The following is a 22,780-nucleotide window of genomic DNA, read 5'->3' as shown; positions in this document are numbered from 1 at the left end:
TGCAGAGTGGAGGAGTCCTGGGCTTGGAGCCTAAAGGCTTAGGTTTTTGTCTTGGCTCAGTTTCTTAGTTGCTGGGATACTGTGGACAGTCTTCCTAGAGCAAAGGAACAACTGACATAATGCACATCACTTTGTCATCTAAACCCTGCCATTGCTGCTTTCTCATGTAGCATGTAAAAGGCAGCTGAAAAGAAATTCATCTACCTGATTTTTAAAATGTAAAATACCAAAAAATCTTCTGTCTTCCTTTAGTCTGTCATTATTTATATAAGGAATTTCAGATTTTCAAATTCCTCATCCTGCTAATTCTCTTGCACTTAGCTATGTAGAGATCATAAAAGAAAAGGATCTGCTCTTTAAAAAGGCTGTATGAGCTCTCTGGTTTTTGGGGGTTTTGTTTTTGTTTCTAGAAAAGTAGACCCTGTTGTTATGATGGAAGGGGTAATTGCCCTTAACATCCAAGGTACTGTGAAACAGTATTTCTTCTTGCCACAGGAGCTGAACTCTCTAGTGCCGACTCTGATAGTCAGCCTCCTCCACACTATACCTGCACTCAGCCTTTTTCCTTGCTTCCTAGCTCCAAGCATTAGCAGGACTGCTGTCTCCTGTGTGGTCTTTAAGGAAACAAGAACTGAGAACCACACAATTGGGATAGCTGTAAACATTCCAGAAAACTGCTAGATGTGCTCTGCCAGGTTTCTGGCCCCTCCCCTCCCATCTCCCCGTTCAGCACACAGTCTGCTGAGAAGGATTTCATTTTGCACTGGAGAGAGAATCTTTCTCTCGGTGGGAACCCACACTGGTCATGATGATGCTAATATAAAAGGCAAGCAAAGCACCACAGCTCCCTCCCATTCCTACATTGGTAGTTCTGGTGATAATAACCCTGGTAAAGAGGAGCCTGGCTAAGATGTCCCCTGTGGACCTTCTGTGACGCTGTGGTTTCGGTGCTGCCTGCCTTGCATGGAATACTGCCCCCTGTGTGCGAGACACAACTTGCACATTTCTAAGAAATGATATAATTAGCAAAGCTTCTTGTGATAGTCACTAGCTCAAAAGCTACAGAGGTCATGAACAAAGTCACTCCAGTAATTAAGAGAGTGAAGGGACCCCCCACAGTAAAATGATGAGCCATGGGAAAAAGAAGAGCTGGCTGCTTCAAGTCCCACAGATTATTTTTATAACTCAAATCAAATATTATCATAACTTTTTTATTCAATAACTGCCTTTTTATTGGGTCTATCAAAAGGCCTCATCAGTCTTTACTTCTGAAAATACTACATGGCTGTTGGTTCAGGAATCTTAGCAAATAGTTTGTTACATATATCTTGCTATAGTGATCAGATGCTCCACATGACTACTCATGAACACAGCCTTGGAAGCAGTGTGGCCCACTGCCCCTCCTTGGCTCATGGCTATGGATTTTGTGCCACTGGCATTAGATTTGAATCCAAGACCTGGCAGAAGATAAAGGAGTTGCCCCTTGTTCCTTGCGGGACATTGAACACAGGCTCATCTCTACGCCTGCTCAGTGGGAGTGAGGGATCATCAGTGAGAGGAGTCCCCCTTTCTCTTTTAATCACTTCTCCCTGTAGGGTAAACCGAGATACAGATCTCATTTCCAGGGCTCAACATTCTGTTTGGATTTGCTTTCAATAAAATATCTATGAAGTGTCTTCAGCATGATCCTGACTTAATGGGATTTAGTTGTTAAGCTTAATTCATATCAGATTTACTAAATGAGAGATCACTGTCAACTTATTGTTAATTGAATTCAATAAAATCAAGGTTTCTGTAATTAATGTGAACTACTTAATCTTTTAGCTTCATGAATGAATATAATTTTCTGAACATAGGTTTCATCTCATTTAATGAATTTGTAACATTTCGAGGAAAATAAATGTATTGTGAGATCTTTTTCTAATAACTCTTAATATCAAAATGAGTAAATCCAAATATTTTAAACACTACATAATGAAAAAAGCAAAACATTAGACTAAGAATGTTGGTTTGTTTTGAGTATCAGCCAAAATTCAGTGTAGTAATAATTGAGAAATGGCTTAGTACAGCTGTTGAGTGACATCTCGTGAAGTGAACAGCCATCTCTTCAAGTCCATGAATAGAAGCACAGGAGAGCCTAGAGACCATCCCCTGAAGCCTGTCTTGGTGAAGCAGCATGTGTTTGGGATGCCTTTCAGCAGTGTGGGTGACACAAAGCAATGGAATCAGTGAAAAGCTCCTGTACCCTGGCTTCTTAGAGATGCCTTATCTGTGGAGCTTCCTACCCTGTGAGCTGGCAGTCCACCCCGGACACCTCGCTTCTCCAGGTTACTGCTTATATAACCCTGGAGAGGAGCCTTGTGACTCATGTAACTTTGGTGAGGTTCCTGGCTCCTATTTCATTGATTCTTATGAGTCTCTCTCCTTCCTCCAGAAGGGAAAGTTCCAGTTCAGAGGATAAATGCTACACAACAGTACAAAATGTAGTGGTTGCAGTGCCAGCCTGGGCCTCTGACTCCCGAGAAGCCAGCTGCATTTCTGGGCCTTGTCTGGATATGTGAATGGAGAGTGTTGGGCTAGATGGGAAGATTCAAGTTCCCTTTACTGTTAATTTTCTGATTCTGTTTACTCTAACATGTTTTCAGAAGATTTCCCTTTATTTTTACTTGGAGGATGTGTGTTCACAAGAGTTGATAGAGCAGTTAAATGAATACACTAGGACCCATCAGGCAATTCCTAAACTCACTGCTTTGTGACCAGTCATGGCCTTCTGTACTTCAACCTACTAATTCCTCTAATTATTTTAAACAAGTCCTAGACATTGAGTTCTCCTTAATCCCATGACTCCTCTGCCGTCTGTGTGGCTAGCGCCTTTGAGTCCTGGAAGTCCTCAGAAAGACTTGGTTTCTCTCATGGTAATTTCATGCAAAACTATGATGAACTATGACAACTGGAATGTTGACACTGACACACTAGACTGAGCTTACTCAAATGCCCAGCTTCACTAGACCCTGTGTGTGTGTGGGGGGGGGTAGTCTATGAAATGTTCTCATTTGTATGAGGGTGTGTCTCTATGACCATGTGTGTGTGTGTGTGGGGTAGTCTATGAAATGTTCTCATTTGTATGAGGGTGTGTCTCTATGACCATGTGTGTTGGGGGGGTAGTCTATGGAATGTTCTCATTTGTATGAGGGTGTGTCTCTATGACCATGTGTGTGGGGGGGTAGTCTATGAAATGTTCTCATTTATTTGTATGAGGGTGTGTCGACCATGTGTGTGTGTGGGGGGGTAGTCTATGAAATGTTCTCATTTATTTGTATGAGGGTGTGTCGACCATGTGTGTGTGTGGGGGGGTAGTCTATGAAATGTTCTCATTTATTTGTATGAGGGTGTGTCTCTATGACCATGTGTGTGGGGGGGTAGTCTATGAAATGTTCTCATTTATTTGTATGAGGGTGTGTCTCTATGACCATGTGTGTGGGGGGGGTAGTCTATGAAATGTTCTCATTTATTTGTATGAGGGTGTGTCTCTATGACCATGTGTGTGTGTGTGTGGGGGTAGTCTATGAAATGTTCTCATTTATTTGTATGAGGGTGTGTCTCTATGACCATGTGTGTGTGGCGGGGGTGGGGGGGGGGGGGGAGGGGTTAGTCTATGAAATGTTCTCATTTGTATGAGGGTGTGTCTCTATGACCATGTGTGTGTGGGGGGGTAGTCTATGAAATGTTCTCATTTGTATGAGGGTGTGTCTCTATGACCATGTGTGTTGGGGGGGTAGTCTATGGAATGTTCTCATTTGTATGAGGGTGTGTCTCTATGACCAGACACTGTAGCTGCCAGTGAGAACAATGATTGGCTTGAGACTTTTAGTGGGCTCTTCATAAAGCCTGTTTGTCCCTTTCCCCCATTTCTTGAGCTTCATAACTGTTCCAAAGAACCATGATTGCAAGTGTCTTGTGTCTACCCCAATACATTCCTGAGTTCCTGATTTTAGTGAAGCCGAAGGGTATTCTTTCAAAACTCTTATCTGGTAAAGCTGTGTCCCAGATAATCTGTTTCTACAGCTTTCTGCAGAAGTTAAAGACCCATTTGCTTAGATTTAGTATGTATCTTAAGAATTTCAAAATGATGGAGCCAGGGAGATGGCTAAGTGAGCACAAATGTTTGCTCTGTAAGTATCAGGGTCTGAACCTGAACCCCATAATACACTTGAAATGCCAGGCCTGTGGGTACCTATAACCTTAGCATTTGTGGGGAGATACAAGCACGTTCCAGAATTCACTGACGACAACCCAGGATTAGTAAGAGACCCTGTTTAAGTCAATAGGGTGGAGAGCAGTAGGGGAAGACACTTGTCCTGCGCTTACTTCAACCCAAGTGCATGTGAGCACATGCAACACACACACACACACACACACACACACACACACACACACACACACACACAGTGATGGTGTAAGATGAAAAGTAACTCAAGATTATAAATATGTACATACCTTCCAGACCTTTGAATTATGGTCATAGAACTATTTCAAATACAAGAGAAAAAGAACTAGGGGACATCTGGGGAACTGGTCACAGTGGCACATGCTTGTGTTCTTCCCTCTTAGGAAGCTGAGACAATGAGATCATGAGTTGGAGTCTATCCTGGGCAGTGTTGTCAGCCTCTGTCTCAAGATCTGAGAATATAGGCAAAATGAAAATTTAGATAGATTAATGATCTAAATGTTAATATAACAACTTTTGTCTTTATAAAAAATTAATATATTTGTGATTATTTAAGGTAAGTTGGGTTTTGCAAGAGGCTTTCTGCTGAAGGCATAGGAGTCAGAAGCTGCAAACAGAACAGGTACAGGTTTGACTATATATAAATATTAAAAACTTTGTAATAAAAGTTCAATCAATTGTTTGTAAGAAAACTGAGTAAAAACATACATGTGGATATGTGTTACACATATTCTTTTGCAAGTTAATTTTCCTAGGATGTAGACATATTTATCTCTAATAAGTTATTTCTAATATGCAAAGACTTGATGTAATTCCACAAGAAAATGCAAACTAATCATCAAACACTTCACAGAAGAATGCACATTACCAACCACATACAAGTAAACATTTGCCTTCAGTGAGACACGAGAAAGCAGAAATGGAAACAAAAATTGGAATTTAAAAACTCATCAGATGGAGAAAGTAAAAACCAGTACTCAGTATTAATTAGATATGGAAGAGGGGCTGAAGAGTTTCCATGCCCCGATATTGGGCTTCTACACCGATGCAATAAATCAGATCAGGCTGAATTAAAGCCCAGCTTTAATCTGAGCAGAGCAAAGAAGCTCCCAGGTGACATCCCGAAAGCAGGAGAGGAGTCACATGGCAGGTCTGGCGACCAGGCCTTGAATATTCTGTAGGCGTGGTCTTGAGCACCCTGGGGGAGGAGCTGGACCATGGTGGGCTTTCTGAGGGTGGGGTTTGGAGTGGGCAGCTCCAGGGGAGATCCCCAACAGGGGCCTCATGGAAGGCTCTACCACACGGCATGCCACTGCCCAAAGGCGGCAGAGCCACACAACTGTGGACTGAGACCAGGAGCCAAGTGACTCCTTCCTCTTTGTAGGTTGATTTCCTCCACTCCTTTGTCTTGGAAAGCTGCCTAGTACACCTAGTCATTAAAAAAATTAAAAAGCATTGCGCTGTACAAATACATAAACAGTGAGAGTCCCAGCATTCAGCGATTCTCTACTTCAGATTTTTTGTTTTTTTGTTTTTTTGAGACAGGGTTTCTCTGTGTAGCTTTCTGCCTTTCTTGGATCTCGCTCTGTAGACCAGGCTGGCCTCGAACTCACAGAGATCCACCTGCCTCTGCCTCCTGAGTGCTGGAATTAAAGGTGTGCGCCACCACTGCCTGGCTTCTACTTTATATTTGTACCATTTTAAACAAGCAAGTTTTCCTTTTTCCAGATTTTTTAGCACACACACACATATGTACCTCTTCTCCACCCCCTACCTCCTCTTCATTGAACCATGTTATGAATAATATGGTCCTAGAGATTTTCATATTCAGATTTTGCCATTCTCTGCTATATCATTGTAGACTTAATGCCTTCACTATATGCCGTGGCAGAACTATGTCATAGCTGGCGTTTCCAAAAAACATTTCTCTATTACTAAATATTTTAGGTTGATTATGTAATAGTCTTCTCCTAAATTAAGCTGCAATGATTATCCTAGCTCCTATGCCCTCGTAATCTGGTTTTTCTGTGGTACAGATTTCCAACCACTGTATCAAAGAGTAGGTATGTTTTTAAATTTAAGATACATTGACAAACTGTCCTCAGCAAAAAGCTGTGTCAAGTTATATCACCAGCAAACATGGCTGAAAATACACCTCTTTTAAAGATTCTACCTCCAAATAGTACCATGGGTGACAACCAGGCCTTTAATACCTGGCCTTATGTGGACATTTAAGATACAACCCCAAACAACAAGTTACAATTCTTTTATTATGTTGAGAAAGAAAAGAAAGTATAAATTTGAAATAAGCCATTGTGGACCAAAAAGAAAGAATTTGGTTAAAAATTTATTGCAGCAGATTTTGATGATCATGGCTAAAATTAAATAAAGAGAAAAAACCTTCTTTCTTGTTATTGTATCTGGCATATTTAATGAGTGACTTCTGGTTATTTAATTCATTGTGTTTAATTGGTAGTGTCTACAGGTGTTTAGTGACAGCTGGTTTGTAAACACTCCTATTGTGATATACCCACTAGTGTCTCCCCTGCGAACTGACTGTGAGTGGGAAGTTCATAAAGGAGATGGAGATCCGGAGAGCAGCGCCCGCTTCCTTTATCTCCAGGGCAACCTTATTTCATATTGATAAAGTTTGCAATCTCCTCTTTGGTTCTTTCTGGTTGCTCACTGTTGCTCTTGTTGTCTTAATGAGAGGTTGAAATGAGCCAACCCCACTTGCTCCATTCTTTCTACTAATTTAATTTCAAAGGAGAAATTCTTTAGCCCAAATAAATAAGTGCACATGGATGCACCCAGAAACCCTGATTCAACATGTCCAGTCAACTGCTTCTACATGTTAAGATACGTTCTTAAGAAATATCCATGCATGATAAAAAGAGAGAGCGAGCGATAGCAGCCAGTGGAGATCAATTAGTTGAGAAGTGGAGTGACTCTCACATATCTGCTTACAAAACCCTGTGTAACTTCCTAGCCCTGTGTGCCAGCGACTGTGCCCTAAATCAAGATGTAGATATAGAGTGAGCGTTATCAATGGTACACACAATAGTGAAGAAAGCAGAATCATTCGGGATTTGAAATGCACCTAACCAACTCAGACTCTTGCAAAATAACTTTATTATTCAGAATGGAGCTGGGGATTGTTCAGCACACAATGAGTCATCTTTGGGCAAGTACAACAGAACCCGCAGGGGCATTTCCTGCCTCGGTTCGGTTGTTAGGGTGGTTAGCTGGTGTAGCCACCATCTTGTTGCTGAAATCAGGCAGTGAAGACTTCGGAATTACTGCTGCAGTAATTTTTTGTGCTGCCCCTGCCCTCACCCCAGCTCCCCACCCCAGCTCCCCACCCCCATCTCGTTTCTCTACCCAGAGTTGCCCTGTTTCCCCAGAACAATCTGGATTTACTTAATGCTAATGTTTTCTGGTTTTACTGTTTACCTAGGACTCAAATGTTAAGTATTAGTGTGGGTAACTCCCGTTTTCTTACCTCAAGCCTGGTATTTACTTGACTGTGCTTTTGCAAGAAGAGAATTTTTCCCTCCCCGTGTGTGCCCTTGTTTTTTAAAATCAACAAACACAGTTTGACTTTGTCTCTGCTTTCTTTTTGTTCAGGAGAATTTAGAGCTCCTGGTGGATGATTCTGAAGTGACAGAGTCCGCAGCAGCGTCCGAAGCAATTAAATACGAGTACCATGTCTTATACTCCTGCAGCTACCAAGTGCCCGTTCTCTACTTTAGGGCAAGCTTTTTAGGTAAGACCATGTGTAAAGCTGTAAGTGAGTTCATAACATTTACATATAAGGCAGGAAACATACTTGGAAAATCATTTTTGAAAGGGAAAAAAAAATAGAGTTAAAAATTTAAAAAAAAGCTGTGGGTGAGGTAAGGTTTTACCAGTAAAAAATTCTCATACTTCAGAAAGAAAATCAAGACTTCCTATTGAATGACATCATCCCCACCTTAAATCTGATCTTCAAGGGTTTTGGCCTCTTGCCTGAAGTTGACTAAGCCCCCTGGCCCTTCTTGACTTTAAACAACTAGCAACAACTTAAAGCTGCAATGTTTATTTACTTGTAACGTTGCAGTAAAAATTTTGTTCTGTCTCAACTGTCACCATTAACTCCAGAGCTCCTAGGCTTCCTTCCCCAAGAGCTCATGACTACTGCAAGAGATGGTCGTTAGCCGAAGGTGTGCTTACACTTCCCTTAGCCGGCTGCACATCTCCAATGCCTTAGTCTCTTGCAGTGCCCTTACTTAACTCATTCTCCTGCCAAGAAGGTGAGCACCCGTCTCCTTGGAGGCCCTGCTGACATGCCTTGTTTGGTGGCAGCCACACGGTGTCCTCGCCTTGCAGCTCAGGGGACATCTGAGTATGCACTGGCCTCACTGGGTCTGCTTCAGCAGGCCTTGTCCTGGCCTCCACTATTCAGAGCTCCTGCCCAGCCCACCTCCTAGCCCATGCCTCCTTCTGTACATGGCTTTCTCAGCCATGCTTTGTATTTGGAGGAGACGTCTGGATGGCTAAGACGGCTGAATTTAGCCAGTGATATTTTATTTTTAATTACAAAGTAGCTTAAGCTGCTTTCGATGTGTGTTTCGTGGATTGTTTAATGGTCTCTAGTTCTGCAATGCTGGCAGTTTAACAAGCACTTAGGATTTAAAACAAGAGCAAATTCCTACCGATTCCCTGGTGAGAAGATTTTAATCTGAGGTGCAGTTCCTGAGAACTAACAATTTGGGGTAAATTTTCAACTGGGACTTGAGGACTGAGGACACTGATGGTTTCCTAACTCCCAAACCCTTGGAGCAGATTCATCTGTATGATTATTACTAACCTTTAAAACACTCGCCTTCTTGTGATTATATTTGGAGTCCAGAGGTCAGAGAGGACTCCTTGTCTGTACGCTGCGCTCTGTACTGAAAGGTGGCGGATATATTTGTTATGTGGGGTGGAGGTAATGCCTTGCCTGCCTCTAGTTTGCATTGGCTGCTCTACCTAGCACCTTCTGGATTCAAAGGCAAGTTGGGGCTGCAGGTAGAGGACACAGGAGGTGGTTCTGGTTCGTCAGGCCTGTCCTCTCATGTAATCAGTATTCACTGTAAGCAGTTAATCACCAGAGATGAGTTCCCAGAGACAAAACAAGTCGTTTGGCTCGTCAGCATCAGGGATGTGAGGTGTTGAAACATGGCTGCTTCTAGCTGGAAGTGGTCTTGCTGAGGCTGGCGGAGGAGCTCACACAGACGCTGTTCTCTGCGCGTGCCAACAGCTCCCCTTACAGCACAGCACAGTGATTGTTCCTGCAAGTCCAATTATATTTTAATGACGTTAGTGTGCTGCCTTTCTGCCTTTAGTCCTTAAAACACACATACACAAGTAGCATTCTTGGCTCTATTTATAGACTTTTAAGATGGCCTTCATTTGTGGCTTATAAAGAAAACCAAAGAAGTCATTTATTTTATGTGGAAATGTTTTTCCTGCCTCTCTTCTGTCTTGTATAGGATTGGGGTTTTTTTTTGTTTGTTTGTTTGTTTTGTTTTTGTTTTTTTTTTAGTTCTTTTTATTCCAGAATTCATTTAGTATTTGTTTAAACACCTTAAAATGTGAATTTATTTTTTATAAAACATATTGAAATGTTTTCTTGTAGAGAAAAATGAAAAATGCTTCTTTCCTTTATCAATCTTGTATTTAAAAATTTTTGTTTTTACCTAACTTAAACTCGGGGCATTCTAAAAATGTGCCTTTCTTCACTCATGAGTCATAACTTTTCATTTATTCCCCCCAGCCCAGTCCTTTACATATCCTGTTAGCCTGGCTATTTGTGTGTTAACAACCTCTGGTGGTGTGGAGAATTATTCCCTGTTCCATGTCCGGGTTTTTCTTTGTCTCCTTCTAGAGAACCCGACCTAGAAACAGGATGGTTGTAAAACCTCTTGCCCAAGGGCCTTTTCTTTCCTTTCTCTCCTTTTTTAGTTGTTGTTGTAGAAATAGTTCGTTTGTCTTGTCTGTGACAGAAGTTAGTGTCTTTTGTGTCTGTTAGTCAAAATCAATTTCTCTGCTTAACTTTGAATTTTCTTTCTGTTTCTTCAGGGTTTTTTTTTTTTTTAATTTGCAAAAGCATAGGAAGGAGTTGGTAGTTCCCATAGAAATTGATGTTGCCCCTTTTATCCACTGGCTGAGATTTTTGTCTAGACCTGTTTTGCTTCTTGAAAGCAAATCCACTGTACCCTGAGTCCCTTTTATTCCCCTGTATGATGCAGTGTCTGCCAGACCAGCTGCTGCCAGAGAATCAGCTAACCTGTGACTGGTCCTTGTCACTCCCATGCCATCCCATCACAGACTGCAGGTACTAATGAAGTATCTGGTTATTTGTCCCTACAGATGATCCTCAAACATGAGGAGTCGTGAAGGATCTTGATGTTTATTACTTACAAAGTGAGAAGCATTGTTTTGGGGTCTGTGCGTGGTCCTAACACATACATACCCCACTCATCTTGCTAATTTTGTTACTCACAATGTCAACTGTAGAGCAGCATCAACAGATGCTTGTCAGATGAATCAATGGCGAAGACTCGCTAAGCATTTCTCGTTACAGCCAAAAGACTAAGACATTGTGACCATAGTGCTGCTCTACCGCCCTGACAGGTTGTAAGGAAGAAGGGATGCTGTCCTCTCCCCGAGGCCTAGGGGCCAAACCATTTATCCATCTTTACAGTTTAATCTGTCAATCCTTAGAGACTCTAGGAAAGTGCAGCATCCCGAGGACCCAAAGCAGAAATCCAGCCTGGCTGAGCAGCTGAGCTTTCTCTGTAAACATGTATCTTTATTTGATTCTTGAAGGCAGACAGCCAAGTTCAGATAGCATTTGACTTCTAGATGCCTTGGGCCCAGAGGAACATGGTTCCTCCTCCTCCTCCTCTTTTATTTTCTCCTCTACTACTGCTATGACTACTACTGTACTGTGATTACTACTATTGAAACAGGGCCTCACTCTGTAGTCTGGGCTGTCCCCAAACTCACAATCCTCCTGCCTCAGCCTCCCAAAAGCTTGCTTATGAGTGGGCACCAACATACCTACCCAGGAACTTGGTTCCAAAGGGATCTCATGAACTAAAGAGAAAGTGAGTCCCTCTGGGTGTTCTGTTTCCCTAACTGCTTTTGTCATTGTAGGTTTGGGCCGGGCAGAGTTAGCACTCTGTCCTGCGGTCCTTGAGTGGCTGCAGGACAAAACATGAGCAGAGTGGTTTCCAGTTGTGCCTTGTGGTCTGTGAGCCCATCCCCACAGAGCCCCAGCCTTTATCATGTATATGTTGGTGTCTTGCACTGTTTCTACCTTTCCCACGTGTGGTGCTGGACATTGACCAAAGGCCACATGCGCCATTCGGGGCTCTCCCCCTTAGCCCTGGCCAGTGTTTTGAAGTGCTCTGTATCTGGGTTGTTTGTACTGTGACAAAGCTGCCTTTTCTCATCATCTCTATTGTTCCACGGACTTTTTATGTCCCATTTTTTCTTGATGGACTTGGCAAATGTTGGAAATGTGGCTTAAAGAGTCTATTTATATCAAATGGCCTTGATCTCACCAGAGTCATGGTTTAAACATTCCTCCTGACATCTTAACTAGAGATTTTTATATTTATTCTGGATTGAATTCTGACTGATTTATTCCATTTCCCCTTTTTTTCCCTTTCCCTTTGTTTTTAATCTTTATTGAGAAATGGACCAAGTGGTTCTTCTCATTTTCAAATATTTAATTCTTTGGTTGACATATGTGTTCTTTTCGGGAACTGTTTTGACATAGTTCCTTAATTAGTCAGAAAGGCTGCTTTAGAATAGAGAAGGAAACATTTCTCCCATTCAGCAACTGAGGTCTGTCTCATTGGCCCTGAGAGCAAGGATGTAGAATTTAAAATGTACTCCAGATACTTCAAGTGGAAGATTTGTTCAGTTGTTATGGACTTGGAAGATGCTCCCAGAGAAGGGAAATGCAAGAAACAGTCCAACAACAATTCTCCCTCCAGGGGAGGATAAAACGAACGAGAAAAGGTGAAGATAAGGAAGAGTGAAATCTGGAGTCCCAGTGCCTGTGATGTCAAGGGGAAGGAAGGTAGGAGAGCATTGTTCAGGAGTCAGAGCAAGAAGAAGTGCAAGAGGAGACTTAAAGGACCAAGAAAGATGTGAGTTGGAGGGAAGTGAAAAATGGAGGCCAAGGATTCATAGCTTTGTCCAAGGACATCTGGAGGACAGTGCGGTGGGTGGGGCATGCCCAGCTTTGGGGTCGGAGTGAGCAGGGCATGCCTGGGTGAGTATCAGTGCAAAGCAGTGTGGTTTAGGGGTGTCCTCTTCAGACAAGCATGGAAGAAATGGCTGAGAAGATAAATGGGGGTCAAATTATGGATGAGCTCGTGGATAGGAGGGAGTGGAGACAACAGAATGAGGAAGGAGGGCTAGACTGTATTTCCTGGAGATCAGAAGACACATGAATAAATGAAGGGTGAGGGGAAAACGGAGGGAAGGAAGGGGATGCTTTTTGTTGTTATCAGCATTATTACAGTTTTAAAGTAATGACCTCTTAGAAAAGATGAGCTGGAAAGAACATATTCTGTATTTCCAGGGTAAAATTATGCAGCCGAGTGGGAGTTAAGGTAGCTTATTTAGTAAAAAGAAAAAAGTGGATAAGGCTGAAGCCAAAATGATTGAAGTAATTATTACAATAAGCAGAAAGTGGAAAATAAATTGACAGATAATTTAACTTACAATCTCATCTGATTATAACAGCCTTAAAGAAAGTTCATAAATTTATATTTTATTTATATAAACAATAATAAGTGTAGCGAAAGTCCCATAAATGAAATAAAACATGAATTTGGTATATCAAAAAGAGAGTCTAGGGAATGAAATGGATTGTGAGGAACAAATAGTGAGTGTTATTAATAAAAATAATGAAAAAATAGTTAACTAATGCAAAGAGGTAAAAAGTGAAAAGTCAAAATCATAGAGAAAATTTAGCAAGTATGATTTGTTGAGTCCTATACATATTTAAAACATTCTGTGAATTTAGGGAACAGTAGGTTATCTGGTAGAACATGATAGGGATAGAATGTTACTGAAAAAATTCAAATGATTGTACATACCAAAGAAGAGTGAAAAGTGACATTGTTAGAGTCCACTAACGTACATTGGCACCGAACACCACCGTGCATAAGACAGGAGCCCCAGAAGAAGACACACGGGAGGAAACACCACCGTGCATAAGACAGGAGTCCCAGAAGAGGGTACGCGGGGAGCAAACACCACCCGTGCCTAAGACAGGTGTCCCAGAAGAAGACACACGGGGAGGAAAACTCATGTTCACACCTGTGAAGGGCTGACTGCAGCTCGCTGAGCAGCTGAGTGTCTGCACGGCTCTGTAAAGGAAACCCCGTTTACTACAGACAAAGTGAACCAGCTTGAAACACCTATGAAAGCACAGGAATCCAGAGCCTGGCATGGTGGTGGCACGTGGTTGCAATCCCAGGACTGGACTTGGAATGGGAGGCTGAAGGATCAGGAATTGAAGTCCAGCTTCAGCTCCCAGCTGCCTAACAAGGTAAGAGACAAGCCTAGGATAAATGAAACCTTGTCTCAAGGGGCTGGAGAGATGGCTCAGAGGTTAAGAACACTGGCTATACTTCCAGAGGTCCTGAGTTCAATTCTCAGCACCACATGGTGGCTCACAACCATCTGTAATAAGACCTGGCTCCCTCTTCTGGCCTACAGACATACATGCAGGCAGAGCTTTGTATACATAGTAAATAAATCAACCTTTTTTTTTTCTTTCTTTTCTTTTTTTTTTTTTTTTAAAGAAATCTTGTCTCAAACACAGGCAAACACACTCACTCACTCACACACACACACACACACACACACACACACACACACGGCATGCACGTACACAGGCACAGATGAATACACACATGCACTTGGATTAGGGGGTATGTGTGTGTGTGCATTTGTATATACATAATCAGTAAATGGACAAGTGAACTGAGTAGACAGTTGTAAAATGGAGAAATACAAATAGCTAGTTAAAGCTTTAGCTTTAAGGAAAATGAAACTCAAAATTATGTTGAGTAGTTTTGAATATATGTATTTACAAGGCAGGTCTGACCATGAAGAAAAAGGATCCTTTAAATATTCTAGGTAGAAATGTAAATTAATGCAGCAACTATAAAAATCAAATTATTCAAAAAAAATGTTAAAACTAACATATGACCCAGCTATGTCACGTCTAGATAAATAACCAAAGGACTCAAAGTCAGCACACAGCAAACACACTGGCACATACATGTTTATACTGGAATATAGCCCATCAGTAGATGAATCAATGAAGAAAATGTGGCATATATGCACAATGGAGTATTATGAAGCCATTAAGAAGAAAGAAATGATTAAATTTGCAGGCAAATAAATGGAACTGGAGATCATGTTAAGGTAAATAACCATAACTGTAAAATATTAAAAAGAGAGGGAGAGAAAGACAGCAAGACAAAAATAAAATGCTGTTAAGGAACAGAAAGGGGACTATGAGGAGGGCTAGGGTTGGATGTGTGAGTAAGGAGATGCAGGGATATAGTCAGTGTCTCATTTCTATACATGAAAATACCATAATTGAACCCACTACTTTGTATAATTCATAATAATTAAATTTTACCAATTACAAAATATATGAGTGTTGTGTGATGGTTTTGGCTCTTTACTCTTTGGGGAGGCCAGCTACCCAGCTCTCAAATAAATCACACATAGAGGCTTATTCTTAATCATAAATATCCAGCCTTAGCTTGGCTTGTTTCTAGCCAGCTTTCCTTAACTTATCCCATCTACCTTTTGCCTCTGGGCTTTTCCCATTCTCTTAACTTCTTTAATCTTACTCTTACTCCGTGGCTTGCTATGTAGGTAGGTGGCTGGCCCCTGGGTCCACCTCCTTCTCTGGATACTTCTTTTCTCCTCCCAGATTTCTCTTTCTATACATTCTCACTCTCTGCCAGCCCTGCCTATCCTCTCTCCTGCCTTGCTATTAGCCATTCAGATCTTTATTAGACCATCAGGTGTTTTAGACAGGCACAGTAACACAGCTTCACAGAGTTAAACAAATGCAACATAAACAAAAGTAACACACCTTAAATAATATTCTACAACATATGAGTGCTTAGTTGTGTACAGCATTGCTTATTTTAAAAATAAATTACAAATTTTATAAATCATTGCTCACCCTTGCTTGATGCAATTAAAGCAGAGCTCTTTTTGATCCTCTCTCAGAGCTCTCTGGAGATGGAGACTATGTTCTCTGTGTGAAGAGGCTAAGTTGGGTGTGCAGTGAGGATAGTCAAGGTGCTGTAAAAGGAGCAACTAAATTATGGTCTATGGTAGAGCATTAAGGAAGGTTTAAGGAAAGGCAGGAGTTCAAGTTTCTGAGAATTGGGGTGCCAGGCTAGGAGTTGAGGTCCTCAGAGCAGTTTGAGCAGGATTGAAAGTGGATGTCTTCTGTTTGAGAAGCAGCAGGTGTAAGATTTTAGGTACCCATGCAGTCATGTTTCTCCAGAGTACTTGGTTGATAGTGTTATCTCAGGGTTGGTATCTCTGGTATTTTGTGGGGCCACAGTTGCTTTCCTTAAGATACTTTTTTATTCAGCAGTTCCTCAAGCAGCTCTTGTGTTTTCTTCACTAAGGTAAATCCTTACTTTATTTATATGAGAGGTTAGAACTACTTGGCTTATGAGTTCCTAACACCATATGTAGATCATTTAAGACTAAGAATTATTTTTATATGCTGTTGGGAATATGCCTCATGAAAATAGACACACATACAGTTTCTCATATAACTAAAAAGCATATTACATGTACTTTTCTATGCAAATTATTCTATTCAAATTAACATTAAAAAGTGAGTCTGCAGGCTGGAGAGGTTGCTCAGCAGTAAAGAACCTGAACTTGGTTTCCTAACACCTACATGGTGACTCTCAACTGTGTGTAGGTAGCTCCAGTTCCAGGGAATCCAGCGCCCTCTTCCGGCCTTGGTGGATGCCAGGCCTTACATATATGCAAGCAAGCACTCATCCATATACAATAAAAAGAAATCTTTTTAACAGTTAGGTTTGATAGTTATGAATAGACAATCACTGAAGGATTTTAAACATGCTGTGTTAGTGAGATAAAAATAATGGAACATGACCATGAAAAGCAGAATAAGATTTGGAAATGGATCACAGAGCCACATGAAGATCATGGAGTCCCAGTAGTAATTGCAGAGTGAAGCCCTTCGGCTTTAGTGATGAGGAGTGATCGGCTGTCCATTTGGTTCGTAATTTCCCTCCCCCAGTTGGAAGTATGTTTGGACACTGAGAATTCAAACATCTACTATATCTGCTTATATGGATTCCCATAAGGTGGGAATTTTATATAAATGCAAAACACGTATTCAGTGAATTTTAAAATTGTGATTATTGTCTTTGTTTTTAGTAAGAATTGTGCCTATATCTCTAGAAGTAATGCTGAACTTTGTTCTCATTTATCCTTATCTTTGAAATACTAAACATATTGAAGTATGAAGATGTTTTTAGAATGTAGAGATGAATAAAGGAAATCAGAAGTGAACGATACCTTCAGCGGAACTACCAGCCTAAAGGAAATAAGTCAAGCCTGAAACCCACTATAAGAAATAAAATATGCTCAGGGCCTCAAGAAGGGTTAAAAACTAACGCCCAAGTGTGCAGAGATTAAGATAACTTTGACCTGGGGTGAGCAAGAAAGCCTTGGCAGGGCATGGGGTTTGTAAACCCCATGGGGTTTGTGATGGGAAGGGCAGGGCAGGTCTAGAGAAACAGGAAGATGAAAGGTTTAAATATCCCAAGTTTAGGCAGTAGTGGTGGAGACCACTAGTAGCAGGCACACAGTGTGGCAGTAGCACATTTACAGCTTACAGAGAGTTCCTGCATACAGGCACACAGTGTGGTGGCAGAAAAAGCGAGGTCAATAGCCTTGCTTCCCATTGCTTACTCTGAACTTGGGGAAGGGGTTGGCTCTGTGTACTTTGTTTTGTCACATAAAAGCAAATTTAGGCAACAATATCTATTGCACAAGTTTTTGAGGATTCTAGTTAGTTCATGAAACTGGATTTGACACTGAGTATGTTTAGGTCATGGCAGTTGTGCTATGTGCCCTCACAAGACCATGGAAAGGCAGAAGCTTTCCCAATCTTCATGCACAGTAGTAAAACTGAGTGCTTTCAGGGTTCTGTGACTTACAGGGTGCCTGGAAACTGGAATCGAACTCCATACCTAGTTTCATTTTACAATGTTATCACTCAAATAATTGACTGAAAATTTAAAAACATATTGAAGTAAATGAATTAATTGGTGGTATATGTAGATGAAATTGCCATGAGCTGTGTTTTCAGAATTTTAACATAGATTTCTTGAGATTAATAAAGATACCAACTATTAAATGTTTATAGAAATACATGAAAATTATCTAGTGAAATAGCTAATGTGACTGTACATGAACAATCACACTCTTCCACAGCACAGTGAAATTTTCTCACTGAAGCAAAAATGAATTTCTCCTTTGGTGAAGCATTATCTCTGCCTCCTGTGAAGTATGACATGAATATTTACATCTTTCAGAGCTCCGTGGAAGGCTAATATATTGAACAATGGCATATTTCATTATGAAAATGTACTCTAGTTTCTTTTTTATTTCTAATGACCACATCTAGGATATTTCTTTGAAACTTACTGTGCATAATTTATTTTATTTATAATCACTCTAAGAGTTTTATTTATTTATTTCTTTAGTCTTTAGTGTGTGGCTTGTACTAGAGTTGGATAGTGCTAGGGAAACATCTCATGGTGTTATTGGAGTCATGAGAATTAATAGCATTGAGATATTTAATTTAATGTATAGATTACTTGACATGTAGGTTATTATTCAATTGAGAGATTTTATGTGAAAATATTAGATGATGCTGGAGGTGGCTAAAGATTATACTATTTATTTATTCCATTTTCTGTCCAGTGTCTCCTATCTTTTTATATCACTTTAAATGTTACTATAACTCCAGCCAACACCGGCACATAGTAGGTACTCAGCAAACACCTATTAAATAGTGAGCTCTATTATTGTGTTTACTGTGTAGGCTTCTTCTGATTTCAATTCCTCAAATTTTTAAAGATTTTACTCAGCATCTCCCTTGATGTGATTAGAATGATTTCTAATATAAAATTCAGTACTGTTATTTCATGTCTGGTGATGAATGCTGCATCCTGAGACCATAATATATCTTCTTAAATATGGCTTAAAGTTCCTGACTGGAAATCCTTTGACTTGAACATATTGGCACAAAAATAATATGTTTAATGCACTTAGCTAAGGACTTCTTTATGCTTGTATTTTTAAGTGAAAACGCTGCTTCTTTACTTTTCAGAAACACATAATTGTGCATCACATACTTTGTTTCCATATCAGTTAAGCTCTGTTGGTATGGTGAAATTCTTTACATAGTTGGCTGTCTCAGTTCAGTGGTTCAATGGGATTTCTAAAGACTCTTCAGTTTGGAATAATTAGGATCATAATCATATTTGAGTATGTGTCAAATGCCCACAGTGTGTGCTAGGGTTGAAAGGATTGCTGATTGGCTCTTTGTTTGTTTGTTTGTTTGTTTGTATAAAAGGTAACAAAATCTAATTCCTGTATGTCTTTGCTCGTGAATGGCTAAGCTGTGGCTGGGCAGAACAACCCTGAAGGCTTGGGGAGAGAACTCACATAGCACTTAGGTCATATTGGAGTGTGAGTGATGAGCAGAAACTGGAGAGGTTCACAACGTTTCAGAGGAAAATCCAAGTATAGACTTGATTTTTTTTCTAGAAATTCACAGATGGTTACCCATTAAAGGGGAATTTAGTTTGTGACAACAAAATCAATTTTAGCCCAATATGGAAAATAAGATAGGAATACCTTTAAAAATTATTATTTCTAAGGTCTAATTGCGGGTTCAGCAAGACGTCTTAGCAGGTTAAGGTGCTTGCTGTTGACATTTATCCTCCCCCCCCCTGCCAAGAATGTTTATCCCTCGGACCTACATGGTTAAGGGAGAGAACTCACCCTGTAAGTTGCCCTCTGAACTACACATACCTATGATGGTATACATGTGAACACACATAATAAATAAATAAATAAATAAATAAATAAATAAATAAATAAATAAATGAATGAATGAATGAATACACAAATAACAATAACAGTAGTAATAATAATAATAATAATAATAATAATAATAATAGCATTGTGGAGTCCAGAATTGAAATGGGAAAAATTTCCTATTTAAAATTAACAAACTAACCAACCGTAAGTACAAAGTGTTTGTTTTCCTTTCCCCGTCTCTGAATGTGGCTCCGAAGAACAACAGTACTGGCAGCTTCTGTCCTGTCACCCTGAATCAGCCTCCCTGAGTGCCTGTTGTGAAGAAGAGCGCTCTTTTAAGTATTTGAGACCTGGCATGTTTGTTTAAAATGCTAAAATTCTAATTGTTATGGTCCTCTCAGGCCTTCCGTGATCTAGCAGAGGCTGCCAAACAGAAGACCTCCAAAGCTGCTAAGAGGCTCTGCCATGGCCCCTGGGAAGTAGCCAGGACATGTGCGCGTGTGTGCACGTGTGCGCGCGCGTGCGCGCGCGCACACACACAAACACACACACACACCACAAACACAGAGAAGGGGGGACAGACACACAGAGACACAGAGAGAAAGAGAGACAAACACATGCAAAGAGAGAGACAGAGAAATACAGAGACAGAGAGTGTACAAGCAAAAGAACAATTTTTTTCATTTCTGCCTGTGTGTGTGTGTGTTCATGTGTGTGGGTACAAATGCCTCGTGTGTGTGTGTGTGTGTGTGTGTGTGTGTGTGTGTGTGTGTGCATCTTCTTGTGTGTGGGTACACATACCTGTGTGTGTGTGCATGTTCATGTATGTGGGTATACATGCCTGTGTGTGTGTGAACGTTCATGTGTACACATGTGTAGATACCACAGGTTGATGTGACTTGTCTTCATCACTTTCCACCTTACATACTGAGGTAGGGTCTCTTGCTGAACCCAGAACTCATCAATTATAGTCTCAATAGCCAGTTTGCTCCAGAGAAGAGAAAACATGACCACATACCAACTCATCTATGAGTCATTATTCATAGTAGGTGAAAGTGGGAAAAATACCAGCATCCATCACCTGATGAATGGATGAGCACCATGTTCCCTATAATCAATGAAATGTAACTCATCTGTAAAAGAGAATGAAGGGCTGGTATATGCTACCACATGGAAAATTTACAATTCACAAAAGACCCATGTGGTCATGTTACATAAGTGCCCGTACATAATAAACAAATACATAACAAGAGGAAGTGAATCATGGTTCTCTAGAACCAGGCTGGTGGAGGGGTCAGGAGGAAGTGCTGCTCATGAATCTGTGGTTCCTTTGTCAGGCGTTGAACCTCTTCTAAATTTGAGGTAATGCTTACAGAACTCTGAGGCTGTCGTTGAATTAACACTTTAAACAGGAGACTTGTATGCTGACAAAGCTGTCTTTTGTGTCTTGTGCTGCACCAGAGCTGAGACATTCCCTCCCGGGTTCTCTTCAGTTTCACCACTGGTCGCTGTCCCTTCTTCCGGGCATCACAGGGCTCCCAGGCAGTGTTTGCGCTACAAGTCAGCCTCCCAGGAAGCTCGGACACTGACCCTGGCCCCTAGGCTGCTCCTCTGCCGCATCTGTTTTCTTTCTGCTGTAGTATACATTGCTTCTTAACTTCTTCTATGATGTTCGTTATTTATTGTCACATTCTTGCTATAGCTCCTGCAGAAATATCATTTTGCTAGCTGATGTATCACAAAGGCTTGGCATATAGTAGGTGCCAAATAATATAAATATCTATTTCTAAAATTAACTTCTTATCTCATTACCCTAAGGAGAAGATTGAGGGGTGAGATACTAGTTCTTCTGTGTTGAATTAAAAGTTATTTTTCACTTTGACTTGATAATTCCACTCTTGGAAATTTATCAAAAGAAAATAATTGAAAAGAAGAAAGTTGGTATGGCTTCCTTGTGTCTACTTTGTACCAGGTACTGTATCCCAGCTTGTGATATTTTAAATGACCAACAGTAATTCCATACTTAAGTAAATAAGAAAATTACAGTGTAGTGTGAGTACAGTTATATAACCAATAAAGTCATGAAGATGGCTTTTAACTTGTGAGCAAAATAATTAGTCTGAGTATGAAAACTACAGAAACTTCAACCTCTATGATGGAGTTAAGACATTTTTATTGATGACTTGGTCCAGGTGACCTGGTCCATGCAGGAATAAGAATGATAAAGATCCACATCCATAGAGCTCCCTAGTTTGGAAAGGCAGGAAGTAAGGAATGTATGAGCAAGATAACCTTGGAGATTCTGTTTGCTGGGAGAAGAGTGCAGGAGGGCGGAGGGCGGGCTGGTCGCTGTGCGTGTGGTGATTGGCTCACTGCTTCTGTGAGAGCTGGCTCCCAGGGAAGGAGGGCAGTGGTACCGACAGGCCAGTCAGAAGGGCCGCAGTGCCCGTGCATTTGGATTTTACACTGTGGAGAGGAAAGCCAGAGTGTAGTTCAACACAAAATGCGTCAGACTGGTATTTAAAGTTTATAGGAGCAGACATCCCACACCAGAGCTTGGAGGAGTAATGAAGGCCATTGTTGGAAGTTTGAACTTAAAGTCTAGAGTAGCACAAATGGGAAGGCAAGCATATACTGTAGAGATAGGTAGAATGTTGGGACACACTGTAGTTTTTATGATGAGACTGATGGCCGAGAAAGAGGTGGATGTGGAATGTTGGGTTTCTGGTTTTTCCTCTCTGTGCGAAATAGAGAAAACACATGGTGATGTAACAGTGGGAGGGGAGGGGGGAGGTTAGAACCCAGTACCATATACATGCTAATCATATGCTGCACCAGTGCTACCGAAATTCTGTAATTTGTGAATGAAATTAATATCAAGGATGTAGAGAAATATATTGGTACTAGTCACTATTTCTATTAAATGTCATAGAAAGAGCCTGGACACTACCAACAAAGTACTTACTTTCTTTTTAAAAAGCTAAAACCATGGAAATTCTTTTTTTTCTATGCTTTTATTGAAAATTCATGCAATATATTCTGATTGTGGTTTCTCCTCTCCCATCTCCTCCAAGATACTCCCAACCTCCCCACTCATCCAACACTATACCTTCTTTTTCTGTCTTTAGAAAGCAAATAGGAAAACTTAAAAAAAAAAAAAAATAAGAAACACACACACACAAAACTTTATAAAAACACAAAATTGGGGATCATAATGTATAAGCAAAGGACCAGTAAGGTAAAAAATGCCCAAGCAAAGCAACATGCGGCCCAAACAATAAAAAGTGAAAAATCCACAGAAACACCACTGAGCCCATCTGGGGCCGTCACTGCTGGGTAAGGGGCCGTAAGTATGATTTGCACACC

General features: G+C 40.8%; 1 protein-coding gene across 1 annotated transcript in view; it reads left to right on the top strand.

Moving 5' to 3' along the window:
* The window catches only part of Atg10 (autophagy related 10), a 265,367-nt gene that overhangs the window by 152,876 nt on the left and 89,711 nt on the right, over positions 1-22,780 (top strand). Inside the window, exon 4 of the mRNA XM_036207102.1 lies at positions 7,856-7,994. Within this exon, the coding sequence (XP_036062995.1) occupies positions 7,856-7,994 (139 nt within the window). The remainder of the gene's footprint in view (positions 1-7,855; positions 7,995-22,780) is intronic.

The sequence above is a fragment of the Onychomys torridus genome, chromosome 15 (genome assembly GCF_903995425.1).
Source record: "Onychomys torridus chromosome 15, mOncTor1.1, whole genome shotgun sequence".
Classification (NCBI taxonomy): domain Eukaryota; kingdom Metazoa; phylum Chordata; class Mammalia; order Rodentia; family Cricetidae; genus Onychomys; species Onychomys torridus.
Note: the sequence above shows the minus strand (reverse complement) of the source record. Positions and strands in the feature narration are given on the sequence as shown.